Source organism: Drosophila takahashii, chromosome 2L, assembly GCF_030179915.1.
Source record: "Drosophila takahashii strain IR98-3 E-12201 chromosome 2L, DtakHiC1v2, whole genome shotgun sequence".
Lineage (NCBI taxonomy): Eukaryota > Metazoa > Arthropoda > Insecta > Diptera > Drosophilidae > Drosophila > Drosophila takahashii.
Genome location: NC_091678.1, coordinates 6,111,939 through 6,125,282, shown reverse-complemented (window position 1 = coordinate 6,125,282; position 13,344 = coordinate 6,111,939). Strand labels below are relative to the sequence as shown.

General features: G+C 38.9%; 3 protein-coding genes across 5 annotated transcripts; all 3 read left to right on the top strand.

Annotated features, from left to right (window-relative positions):
- The first annotated feature begins 238 nt into the window (after positions 1-238).
- Positions 239-1,235, top strand: c-cup (calcutta cup). Its single transcript, XM_017154208.3, has 2 exons — positions 239-396; positions 455-1,235. Exons 1-2 carry the CDS (start codon positions 372-374, stop codon positions 1,036-1,038), a joined length of 609 nt encoding a protein of 202 aa, XP_017009697.2. The 5' UTR covers positions 239-371; the 3' UTR covers positions 1,039-1,235.
- A 6,702-nt stretch (positions 1,236-7,937) lies between these two features.
- On the top strand, positions 7,938-10,374 carry LOC108065941 (uncharacterized). Its single transcript, XM_070211498.1, has 5 exons — positions 7,938-8,158; positions 8,214-8,501; positions 8,565-9,283; positions 9,352-9,723; positions 9,780-10,374. Exons 1-5 carry the CDS (start codon positions 8,000-8,002, stop codon positions 10,093-10,095), a joined length of 1,854 nt encoding a protein of 617 aa, XP_070067599.1. The 5' UTR covers positions 7,938-7,999; the 3' UTR covers positions 10,096-10,374.
- A 65-nt stretch (positions 10,375-10,439) lies between these two features.
- On the top strand, positions 10,440-12,714 carry LOC108065936 (uncharacterized). 3 transcript variants are annotated; one of them, XM_070219311.1, is made up of 5 exons: positions 10,440-10,718; positions 10,781-11,063; positions 11,123-11,841; positions 11,910-12,281; positions 12,337-12,714. In XM_070219311.1, the coding sequence occupies exons 2-5, from the start codon at positions 10,848-10,850 to the stop codon at positions 12,665-12,667; spliced, it is 1,638 nt and encodes a 545-aa protein (XP_070075412.1). In that variant the 5' UTR covers positions 10,440-10,718; positions 10,781-10,847; the 3' UTR covers positions 12,668-12,714. The 3 variants fall into 3 exon arrangements, with proteins under 3 accessions (XP_070075412.1, XP_070075406.1, XP_017009686.3); XM_070219305.1 differs by having other exon boundaries at positions 10,776-11,063; positions 11,126-11,841; XM_017154197.3 differs by having other exon boundaries at positions 10,776-11,063.
- The last annotated feature ends 630 nt before the right edge of the window (positions 12,715-13,344 follow it).

The following is a 13,344-nucleotide window of genomic DNA, read 5'->3' as shown; positions in this document are numbered from 1 at the left end:
ATTGAATTCATTTGTTCTAAGGTTTCTGATTTAAAAACAATAAATACAATTTTCGTCTGCACGAAGGCTTTAATTTGTTTTTTTTAATATTTTTATAAATTAAATTTATATTAAAATTTTTTCAGTGCACGTAATTTATATGAATGATGTAAATGAGCTTGGCAGCAGGTGGCTTAACATTTTTATTCGCTCCGCACTGCGGTAAATTGTTCTTAACTCGGCTTAATTGAGTATGATCAAATGGCCGCTGAGCTTGCACTCAAATTCGTTTTGATAGAATTTTTCAAAATTCATGTAGAGCTGAGAAGGAAAACTACATACATAAACAGAATTAATGTATGGTTTTTAGAAAAACGTTATAAAAGTCAAAAATGCTGGGTCAAATGTATGCCGCAAGTAAGTAAAATTATAAGCAAATGTATTTATCACTCTATTAACTTACCTTTCGCATAAGGACTAAGTCCCAATTTGGAGACAGCCACGCGATTGCTGAAAAGTCCTCTTGGCCAGGCGCTTATCTCCTTTTTGCTGGGCTACTTGGCCACCACAAAGTTGTCGCAAATGTATAGCAAATTGAAGTGCGATTCCGACAAATCCGATGTATTGGGGATTGAGGATGAGGATGAGGATTCAGAGCCCCAGGATGAAAGTGAGCTTTTGCCCCAGGGAAACGGGGTGGTGATACTCAGCACAGAGGAACTAACTGCTTTCGATGGCTTGAACCCAGATCTTCCCATGTATACCGCCCTGAATGGCCTGATCTATGATCTGAGCCCGGGCCGTGAGAAGTTCTTAAGCCATGGGCCCTACTCCTTTATGGCCGGATGCAATGCCAATAAGCTCCTGAAAATTGCCTGTGCTTCCATGGGCGTCTGTGCCGCAAATGTAATAAATCGCTGGGAACGGAGCCTCAAAGCCGAATTCAATATCGTAGGCTATCTGATTGATGCGGATGTGGAAATGGGTGCTGGGGATCTGGAGAATGTTGCTGAGGATCTGGAGAGCGAGCATCAAACGGAGACAAGTGAAGGCGTTTAATGAGCTTTGAATGTCCCTTTCCTTTAGTTTGGCAATAAAATAGTGTTTAATGCTTTTACTTCCAAACTAAAAGAGGGGGATGTTCAATGCACCTAAGACTAGAAATATGTTGATTTGAAAAATGACTTATTGTTTTCGCTCCTGAAAGGCAATTAATAACTAAAATCGGTTACAAAATAAATTATGATGTTTCAAAATGTTTCTGTTACGAAGAAAATATAATTCTTAAACATAATTAATGAACAATTAATAAAAAAAATATATATTTACGTGTATTTAATATTCTAAACAGGTAGCCAAATATTTATACCCGTTACTCGTAGAGTAAAAGGGTATACTAGATTCGTGCAAAAGTATGTAACAGCTAGAAAGAAGCGTTTCCGACCCCATAAAGTATATATATTCTTGATCAGGGTCACTAGCCGAGTCGATCTAGCCATGTCCGTCTGTCCGTCTGTCTGTCTGTCCGTCTGTCCGTCTGTCCGTCTATATGAACGCTGAGATCTCAGAAACTTCAAAAGCTAGAAGGTTGAGATATCCCATACATATTCTTTGGCTTCCTACGCAGCGCAAGTTTATTTTAGCCGAGCGCCACGCCCCCTCTAACGCCCACAATCGCCCACTAACGATTTTAAAATGGGTCCTGCGCCCACATCTTTAAAGATTTCCGAGAAGTATAAATGCAATTTTGTTGTGTATATTTATACCTATCGAAATGTAGAAGACATTTTTCAAATCGGACCATTCATTAAAAAGTTATACGCAATCAAAAATTATATATCTATCTCCCTCGCACTCCCTTTAGCTGAGTTACGATTATTAGTCGGGACACCAACCCGACACAGCGTTCGCACTCCCTTTAGCTGAGTGACGGGTATTAGATAGTCGGGACAACAACTCGACTATAGCGTTCTCTCTTGTTTTTGTATAGGTTTTTTGTTAGCCTTCCATTGACTAAGATCAAATTAATTTTCCCTCCCTTCTTTTTGCCGTTTGACCGAGCCCTTGGCATTTGGAAAATCGGAAAGTTTTCTCCGCTTTGTCTTGCAATCTTTTTTTCGCCGATGCTTTGACAGGAAAATATCGACAACGGCAAATGTCGATAACAACAAATTGTTTGTCGTGTTTTTCTTTTTATTTTCCTTTTCTTTTTTTCCTTGGCACTTTTTGCCCATCAAGCTGTTGACTTTGTCAAGTTGTCGCCGAATTTTACAGGGCTTCGGGTGATTCGGGTTTCCCATTGTGTTGGTATGTGTGTGGGAAAAACTTTGCGCCAAACACGCAATTGACTGAAATTGAATTGAAAGCTGAATGCTGAAAGCCGAGAGCAGAAAGCCAAGAAGTGACAAAGAGGGCGAGAAAGGACAGGGAATGCCGTCAGGTGCTACGCAGCTAATAAAATCAAAATTACTTTTTGCCAGCGCCAAAGTTTCGGCAGTCGACGTGCTTAAGGAATTTAAAAAAGTTGTCCAAAAATTGTTAAGCACACACTTCAAATTCAGTCAAATGTGCAAAAGGACAACACACACACACCACACTCACTCCGAAGTACCAAGAACAACATTTGGCAAAGTGTTATTTGAAGTGTCGAATTTGATCAAGCGAAAAGGTGACAAAAGGGCTCAAAAGTTAACAACAGCAAGGGGCCAATAATAACAAGTGGAAAGGGATTCCTAAAAGGTTGGGAAAAGGTGTGGGAAAAGTAGTGGCGAGTCAAGATTAAAAGTAGAATGTCCTGCCTGGACTAAAACATTTGCATAGATTATCAAATTTATTGTTTATACTGCGTTTATAATTCCGTTTGAAAAAAATGTTTTGACTGCATAACAAAACAAGAACTCGTTCGCCTGTAAAACAGAATTTTTCCAACTTGCGTTTCTTTTCTACAAAAATAAATATTTTGTTAAAAATTTCTTTAAATGTATCCTATATAAATATTTCATTATTAATGATCTGAATACTGCTTAAAAGTAACGAGAATTATTCATTCAACTTTTAAATGATGAGATTAATAATGACCCTTTTGGAGTGTAAAAGCTGTATGGGTGCTTCATCATTTTCCTTGCACTTTATCTTTACATTTTTTATTTGCCGTCCTTAATTAAACAAAACCCTTTATGACTCCTCTTCAATGTCGCATTCTCATGATTTGTGCATTGTCCATTTCCAGTTGGCCACGCCCCCTGCCTTGACCATTTATGGTTTGCCATATAATTTTTGCCAAACTCTAAATTTATTACCATCTGGCTGTCATGTGCAACCCCGTATTTTCTCGGTAGCCAGAGAGATCTCCCTCCCCCAGTGTCATTCATTCATTTTAATGTTTTACGTGACCCATGCGATATCGAATCGAATGACTCATTAAATGCAGAATAGACCAGAAAACAGGTGGAGGGGTGAACAATAGAGGAGGATGAGGTGCCCATAAGAGATGTGTACGAGGTGAAAGGCAATTAACCAGAAGAGCTTATGCCATGGAACGTGCCTAATTGCCAGAAAACACTACTCGAATCTGGTTTTTGCTATTTACTCAGGCAAATGGCTGTGTGTGTGTGTGAGGGCGGCAAACAATTAGTTTTCCAATTTCGGAACTAAAATGTTTGCAAACAACACAAATTAAATTCGCCTCAATTGCATTCGGGCCGAAAAGGAATGGATCCACTTTCTTTCTGGCCAAAAGTTTACTCTGCTCTTTGCCATTCGCCGCTTGCGTCGCTAGCGGGAGTTAATTTAATTAGTTTTCATTTATCTAAAGTACACGCTTCATTACATAATTTAACAATTCATTAGATTGAGCCGGGCGCCCGGCTGTGGTAATTGAAAAGCGCGTCACGCTTTAGTCCCTTGATTTTCCCAACGCCCCGCGATTTTCCCCGATTTTCCCCGCCCATCCAGTTTTCCCATGCATTTCAGAGTCCTTCTCCTCATTTCGCAGTCTGGTTTTTATGTTCACTTTGTTATTATTGCCGCCAGACAATTGCTAATGGTCGCTGTAATTATCATTAAATGCCTCGCTTTCTTTTTAATTCTTTTGCCATTTCTTCTCCTTTTCCACCTCCCAATCTCTTCTAGAACATTTTTTTTATCCTGCGAACAATGGCAGTGGCTCAACAGCTGCTGGCTACATTTTAATGTGTTTGTAAAAGGATTAAACTGCACTTGGCTCTTTAATTTGATTGCATTCGAGAGTGATTTGCCATCCATGGACAATTATGGCAAAGTGAATAAATGGAAATGGCAATAAAGGAATTGTAACAAGGTTTTCAAGGGACTTACTTAGCTGGCTGCAATTAATTTATAAAGGTTTGTTTTATTTTTTTGATGAATTAAATAGGATTTAAATATATCAAGGAAAAAGAAATCAAACAAAATAGGCATTAAAATAAAAATGAGATTTTCTTTAAATTTGTATAAAGTTGGCACAAATGCAAGGCTTATAAAAACTTTGAATTTTAATTTAAATAGGCTAAAATCTAAGAGAGGAGTGTGCTATCTCTTGTTTAAAATAACCTTTATATTTATAACTTTTGTATACCTTTTTATAAGACTTGCTTCCATTTGCAATTCTCACATATAACACACGTAAACACAATTTATAACTGCTATACAAATTTCCATACACTTTGTGCCACAACATTTGCCAGATTTTCCCATATTTTCGGTAGGAAGAGGCTTAAATTTGGCAACGAGCAGTGCGACAAGTCAAATGTCATGCAACCATTTTGGCAATAATTCGTCCTTTTTTTTTGCGAGGGGTATGGAGACATTTTGATGTTTTTGCCTGGCCAAAATTTGATTTACAAATGGCATTGGGCTGGGCTAGCTCAGAATTTGGAGGTCCAATGGCTTTTTGGAATTCATAAATCCATGTTACCCAGAATGACACGAAACAAAGCGAAACGAAACCAAACGAAACGAAAGCTGAACCAGTTTTGTCTCATATATCAAGCTTAATTGCAATTCAGGGCTCGAGGAGTGGGGCCATGCAATTTGCGATCTAAAGAGTTGACCCAAAGGCATTTTGCCGGCGATGTCTAGACTTTGGGATCCAACAGCCTCGGGTTCGGGGAGTTTGCAAATAAATTTCAGGCAAAACTCCGGCTCGGCCCATTAAAAGTGGCCACAGACTGGCTGTCTCGGGTGCGTTATGCGAGTACTTTATATTCAAAAGTGTGTAATTTGCAAAAATGTCGGCTCGAGCTCCGCCGGCATCGCCCCCCAGCGACACCGAGAGGCAGCAGCTGTGTTCGTCACATTAACCTAATGCCACGCGGGAAATGGGAAAAAGGGGGAAAGGACGGAAAATGCTGGCCAAGTGCGAAGCGGATTACACTTGGAAAAATTATCTTAATTGATTACATATTTTTATAATTTTTTAAGAAATTTATATACCAGCATATATTATATAGAAAATATTAAGAAAACGTTTACTCCATTTAAACCTATTTCGTATTAAGAAAAATGTACAAATAATTTAATTTAATTTTAATTTAAAAGTAGATCACAATTTTAATGATTAATTTATTGATATTATTAAATGTTTTCCGGTTTTATATTCAATTACAATTATTTTTAGTCTTGTTTAATTTATAAATCAATGTTTACTTTTTTTCCAAATGAACTAATCTAAAGCTAATTTATTTGATAATTATTCCCAAGAATCTTTACCATTTTTCTCAGTGTATACTGTGGGTCCCTTAGGCTGACGGCTTTTTGTAGGTCGCCGACGTCGTCCTCGTCGCTTTCTCCTTGTTTGCTGGTGTGGTTGTTGCTGTTGTCGTCAGGTCGCGGTTAATTATGTTTTTTGTATGTCCTTACGCATACCAAGAGCCAAAGGACGACGTCTTTCCTATGTGCCTATGTGTGTGTGGGTGAGTGTGCGTCGTGTGTGTGATTATCGTCTCGGATTTAATGCGCACTTTGATGTGAAACATAGCTAATTTGGCTTTTTATGTTCTTGCCGGCGCTGCTCAGTTCCACTCACTCTGGCCTGATTGCTGTTGTTTTTGCCCCTGCTTGTGGTTATTATTTCAGTTGCCGCCCATGGGCGTGGCCCTTATTTTTGCCATATTTAAAGCCGCATTAATGCCTAACTGGTGACATTTTTACGCAGCTTCGGTTTCAATTATGAGTATGTGAAGTAAATATGAAATGTCATGACTCATGAGAGGCTGCCAACAGGATGATATAGGATTTTAGGAACAGTTCCCATTTTTTATATTCGCTATTTTAACGGATTTGTGATTTTAAATATATTTACATTTCACATTGCCATATTTTGAAAGTATGTTATGAAATTCTTTAATGCATTGAAATTTAAATTAAACATTTTTTTTAGTAACGGACGGTTTATTTTATGTTTCCATACATAACATAATATTAAATATATATTTACAATACAAAATTTACCTACATTTTTTTTATTTTCATTTTATTTTTAATCTGTTATGAATTATTTTTAATATTTTTTCACCTTAAACGAAGTCCCTTAACCTTTAAGATGATTTACGATAACAGCTTATGCTACGCTTTACTTAGCAATTTACTTCAATTTCCTGCCTCTTCAAGTTGATTCCTCCTTAAAGTAGCTTTCAAGCACTGAACTTCCCATGGAGGCTCCGAGTTGGCGTTGTTTCAATTAATCCTGGGGGAAAAAACATTTTCGGCTTGCAAAGTCTGTCAATTTTTTTTTGTACAGGGGCAATTTGTGAATTGTGAAAATTGATTTATGGCATTTTTGCGCAGGCATCTCACATCTCACATTTCACTCTTCACTTTTCACTTTGCTGCCGATGACAGCCGACGCACAGCAACAGCCAACAAAAACCAAAGTCAGCACGGTGAAAAAAAGTAAGGAGATGGCAGGGAAAAGCTAAAACAAATGGCAGACATAAATCCATCATCATCAACATTATCGTGATGGCCGAGAAGCAGCGGAGCGTTTGAACAAATTGACTGCAAGCAATTTGGGCGAGGAAAGTGCAAAAAATAAGGAGCATAATTTAGACAAATATTGCTCATACGCAGTGGGGGCTCATTACGAACCAGCTCGGGTACTTAATTCAAATAAATCGACAGAGAGTCGAAGCATTAACCGGTTGGCACTTTGGGTACCTCGATTCCCCCCAAATAAATGCTAATCAACTTAATAGAGTGCTTTGTCAAACGGCAAGAAGTTATTACAAGTCGGTGCCACAAAATAAACTGAAAGTTTAATAACATTTCTTGCCCCTGGCCGAATTAAATGAAACAATTTTGTACATAACATAAGCCACTGCAGAATCTTTTCAGATGGCGTTGAAAATTCTCCTCTTGGCCGACAGCAGATAAATTAGTTTCAACTCAAAGTTTGGTCCAGTCAGTCAGTACAACTGAATTCCACTCGCTTTTCGTTTAGTTCATAATTTACTTATCAAAGGGCAAAAGCCAGGACCAGATGTTTGACTCTGAATTTTGACCAGAATGTTTTCGCCGCAGTGCGGAAAACAACAACAGAAACTGACTAAAGCTAAAACGAGCAAACAAATGGCTTAAACTGTTTTCAACCCCCTGGCAAACAATGAATTTAACAGAGTTTGTTTTAGTGTGTTTTTTTAAAACCCTTTTTAAAAAGTTTAAAAAAACTCAAAAAATACTTATTCTAATTTTTTGTTTCTTTCCAACTATTAACTATGCAAATTACAAAGAACAATTGTATTGCTTAATATTCAAAGCCAGCTGATTCTTGAAAACTCTGGCTTGATAAGGAAATAACTGATAACTCAGAAGCTTCATTAAGTAAACAAATGAAAAAATATTAGCCGAATTTTTGAGATAAGAGTCTCAATTTATATAAGTATATAGAGCAGCCGAAAGGCTAGATTCTGTTTATTAAATTGAAAACATCAGAGCAAATCACACGAAAATCATAATTTTTAATAATTTCTGAATTATTCCTTGAAGTTATGAGCTACAGAACAACATGATTTGTGGAATTATTCTGATTTTGTGCCTGCTTTTGGCCCTTCAATACCCCATAGATGCCAATCAAACTTATAATTTCATGAATGCAGAAGAAATGTTGCATTTGAAAGAAATCTATAAGCAAATTGACAAATTAGAGCAGCTGAATGTAACTAAGGTGAGTAAACATTATTTAAAATCTAGTTGCATAAGTGAAACTAAGTAATTTTCAGAACAAACATTCAGCTGCCTGCACCTTAGGTTCAGACAACTATTTAAATGTACTAATTTCAGGAGCCAGTGATATGATAGCGATCTATGACACAATGGATTGGATCTCAACTCATTACGAGGACATGAGACGATTCGAAAGGGGTAGATTTGAAAACGATACCCAAGTGAATATGGCTAAGGTCCAGCTAATGACAAGCCACGGCGAGAATCACCAAGCTGTGGAAGAGGTTTACCTCAAACTCTTCGGAAAAGACGATCTAATTGGTCAACTGGCCAGAGATAATCAGGTAATTAAATACGTTAAATAAACAAACCTCTGAAATAGTTAAGTTCCGAACAAACCTTTCTAGAAGTACCACATCTATACTTGCAAAACGCCTCAGTCACCACAGCAATTTCTATACACGTTTTATGTGGATTACGTTATATTCGAACTGAAGGCCCACGCCTTGGTAGAGTGGGCTTGGATGTTGCTCAGAAAGTTCGGATTGGGAGGATCCATCGAGGAGGAGAATGAGAGTCGGAAAGCCTACAAGCGGAGGACATCAGGCACTCTGTCGAAGATCAAGAAGTTGATGAGCCAAGCAGATCGCTCCGTTTGGCGTTGTGACCCAAGGTACCACAAACTCGGGGTCACCTATGAGGAGGTCACACGGCTTCTTCAGGGTTACATAGAGAACGAGGTGGACCTAAACAGCGATGAAACATGCAGACATGATTGTGGATACTACACATCCGCCAAAAACGAGGGCTGCTTCGATAATAAGTTCTGTGCTAGGCAACCAAAATGCTCAGGTGGAGTTCACGACTGTCGCTTTGTAGAATCCGATATGGAGATTTGTCAAGCGGGAGAGAACTCCAACAGGCGATACGAGTTCATCCAGTACAAAAGTGGACATCTTCACGGACGAAAAGGATCATGTGGCACATGGTTAAACAGAGCCAAAAGTTGGAACCGTTGGATTTTCATTAGGTGCAGCTACTGCGTTTGCTTGTGTGATGATCAAAGCCCCAAGTCAGATCGCTATTTCAATCTGCGACCAGTGATCGCAGATGTGGACAACAATAGGTGAGTAATCTCTCATTAAAATCACCTTAAAATATTCTACTAAAGATAATACAAATCCCATCTTTCAGAGTCGTGACGGGCCTTCGATTCGTAAAGATAAATCGCATTTTTCACCTGCAGATTCAGGAAGGCGAACTCCTGCCACTCGGAGTCATCAATGAGACCACTATTCAGTGGAAACCCGTGGATGCGTACACCATAACCGATAATGATGTGAAGGAATCCGTTGACTTCCACATGTTGACATACGAGAAGCGATCCATAGATCTTGGTGAGCTAAAAGTAGAGAACAACTCGGTGGTTACCGGACTGAGGTTTCAAGTGGTCGGAACCCATCTACAAATGCAGGCCCAATTCAGCAGAGTTAATTTTGAAAGCGGAAAGCTTATCGAGCCGACTATAACGAGTTTTTGGATATCCGGAGCAGAGAATCAACAAAGGTTATTTCCCTAACTGCTGACCAACTTCTTCAATATATCCTTAACTTTTTTTGTAGGGAGAGTTTGCCCTTGAAGGGCGTCGACTTGCCCACAGAATCCTTCTTCCCATCGACACCTTATCCAAGTGACAATCAGTTCATAGAATTCACCAACACGGGCTTTGAGCAGGATGCTGCCCAGACTACAGTGCCCTATATCGACATACAGGACGTGGTTTCTGACCCAGTGGTCCCGCTCTCTGGAATTGGAATTTACTATAAGGGAGAGGATGGATATGGTGGATTTTTGGGACCCAAGATCATCACCTATGACTTTACTCCATACGTCCAGTTGCCCTCTTGGGAGATTATGAATTCCAAAAAGTTGGATTAGGTTCACACTCACAGCATGTTAAAATGCTCTACATTCTACACAAACTTTTAACAAACTTCTGTTCCGTCAAAATTATGTTGTTTTTTTTTACATAAATGTTATGAAAAATATAGAAATTAGAATTTTGTTCTATTAATTTTCCGATTAAATAGATTCGGCTGTTGATGCTAATCAAAAATTTATGACCGCTTTGCAAGCTTCTCAATGAAATTATAACACCCACTGTAGGGTATTCAAATTTGTCACATTAATTAACTGTAGCCTAGCTTACCAGATAAGAGTTTAAATTGATATAAAGAGCACCCGTACAATTAAATGCTGTTCATTCAAAATAAATCGTCGGATCGCATTGTTTGAAAAGCTCGTTTCCTAATCTTACTATTCGGAAGAAACCATAATTAATCTGAGAGTGATTAGCATTGTTTTCGCTTTCAAATCGTTTCTTCGAAATTTATTTCGTTCAGACCGGCATGAAATGTGGTATAATTTTCTTTTCTGCCCTTCTATGGGCCTTTCAAAACCCAATAGAAGCCAAAATAAACTATAATTATATGGATGAAAGGGAAATGTTGCATTTGGGCGAAACTTTTAAGGAAATTGAAAGATTGGAGAATGTAGTTAAGGTGAGTTAACCTTTTAACTTAAAATTTTGTAGCATCATTTATGATTGTAAACCTTAGCACAGACATGCAGCTGCCTTTGCCTTGGGCTCCGACGACTATATTAATGGAAGTATTTCCGGTGTGAATGATATGATGGAAATCTTTAACAAAATACGTTGGATCTCAAGGCATTATGATCGTTTAAGACGCTTTGAGATGGATAAATATGAAAATATAACACAAATAAGTTTGGCTGAGGCCCAAGTCTCGAAAAAAGAGGGCGAGAATCTTCAAGCTATGGAAGAGATTCACCGGAAACTCTTCGGAAGAGATGATCTGATTGGACTACTGGCCAGGGGCAACCAGGTATACCTATAATAAAATTACATTAAATTAAAAAATAACCCATTACAAAATTTTCTTAGCAGTTTCAAATCTACACGTGCAAAACACCACAGTCCCCTCAGCAATTTCTTTACAGATTTTATTTGGACTACGTTCTACTCGAACTGAAAGTCCACGCCTTGGTGGAGTGGTCATGGATGTTGCTCAGGAAGTTCGGACGTGGAGGATCCATCGATGAGGAGAATGAGAGTCGGGAAGCCTACAAGCGAAGGACTTCAGGCACTCTGTCAAAGATCAAGGAATTTATGAGCCAGACAGATCGCTCCGTTTGGCGTTGTGACCCAAGGAACCATAAACTCGGGGTCACCTACGAGGAGGTCACCAGCCTCCTTCAAGGTTACATAGAGAACGAGGTTGATCTTAATACAGATGGATCATGCAAACGTGGATGCGGCTACTACACATCCTCCAAAAACGAGGGCTGCTTTAATAATAAGTTCTGTTCCGAGCAGCCAAAATGCCCAGGTGGAGTGTACGACTGCCGCTTTGTGGAATCCGATATGGAGATATGTCAGGCGGATAAAAACTCCAACAGGCGATACGAGTTTATACAGTACAAAAGTGGACTTGTCCACGGACGAAAAAAGTCATGTGGCACCTGGTTAAACAGAGCCAGAAGTTGGAATCGTTGGATTTTCATGGAGTGCAGCTACTGCGTTTGCTTGTGCGATGATCAAAGCCCCAAGTCGGATCGCTATTTCAACCTGCGACCTATGATCGCCGATGTGGACAACAACAGGTGGGTAATCTTTCCTTAAAATTATTTGGAAATATTTTATAAAAGATAATAAAAAACTCATCTTTCAGAGTCGTAACGGGCCTTCGATTCGTAAAGAGAAATCGCATTTTTCACCTGCAGATTCAGGAAGGCGAACTCCTGCCACTCGGAGTCATCAATGAGACCACTATTCAGTGGAAACCCGTGGATGCGTACACCATAACCGATAATGATGTGAAGGAATCCGTTGACTTCCACATGTTGACATACGAGAAGCGATCCATAGATCTTGGTGAGCTAAAAGTAGAGAACAACTCGGTGGTTACCGGACTGAGGTTTCAAGTGGTCGGAACCCATCTTCAAATGCAGGCCCAATTCAGCAGAGTTGATTTTGAAAAAGGAATGCTCATCGAGCCAAAGTCAACGAGCTTTTGGGTATCAGGAGCAGGGGATCAACAAAGGTAATTTTCTAACCTACTACCAAATGCAGTGTTATATCTCTCACATGCTTTTTAGGGAGAGGCTGCCTTTGAAGGAAGTCGACGTGCCCACAGAATCCCACGTCCCCTCGATACCTTTCCCGAATGAAAACCAGTACATAGAATTTACCAACACGGGTTTTTACCAGGATGCTGCTCAAAGCACTGTGCCCTATATTGACATTCGGGACGTGATTTCTGACCCAGTGGTCCCGCTTTCCGGAATTGGAATTTACTATAAGGGCCGTGATGGGTATGGCGGATTTTTGGCGCCCAAGATCTTAACCTACGACTTTACGCCACACGTCCAGTTGCCCACATGGGAGTCTCTGAATTCTCGGAAGGTAGAAGACAATATAGTTAATTAATATTAGGAAAATAAATTATTTCTTGATTTATGGGTTACCCAAAACAATTTTTTTCCATCTCGAACTACTTCGACTTTAGCACTTTCGCTTTTTTAACTGTAATTTTTTTTTAATTACATATGTTTTTCTACGAATTCATGATGACTATTTCGGAAATTACTTGCTTATCGCATTGTTTATTTCCAAACAATGAAATCAAATATAAAAAAACCATAGATGATTAAACGGAACGGATGATTCAAAAGGTCGAGTACGACGAATTATTTGTTTCGAAATTTTTATTTACTAAAGTAAAACCAAAAAAGAAAGAAAATCAAATTTGGTGTCGATCAAGGGGACAGATTGATTTAACATTTTAATGCAGATTAAAATTCTATATTTTGATTTTTTGAATAGAAATTACTTCAACGGATTGGCATTTGGATATTTATGCAATATGAAGTAACTTTGTTGATGTTGGCTTCTTTTTTGAAAAGAGAGAATTTTTTTTCGGGTAGCTCATTATTCATTTGGTATCAGGAGGCCAAAAAAGATGAGAATGTCGCCATCAGGTCTGACTTTATTATTATGACCCCAGGCAAGTCAGCTCCCTGAACCTTAACCCTCCGCCAATCCCACTCCATTAACCCCTTGAGACTGCAGCAGATTGGCAAAGAGCAAGCGCAAAATTCAGGAAC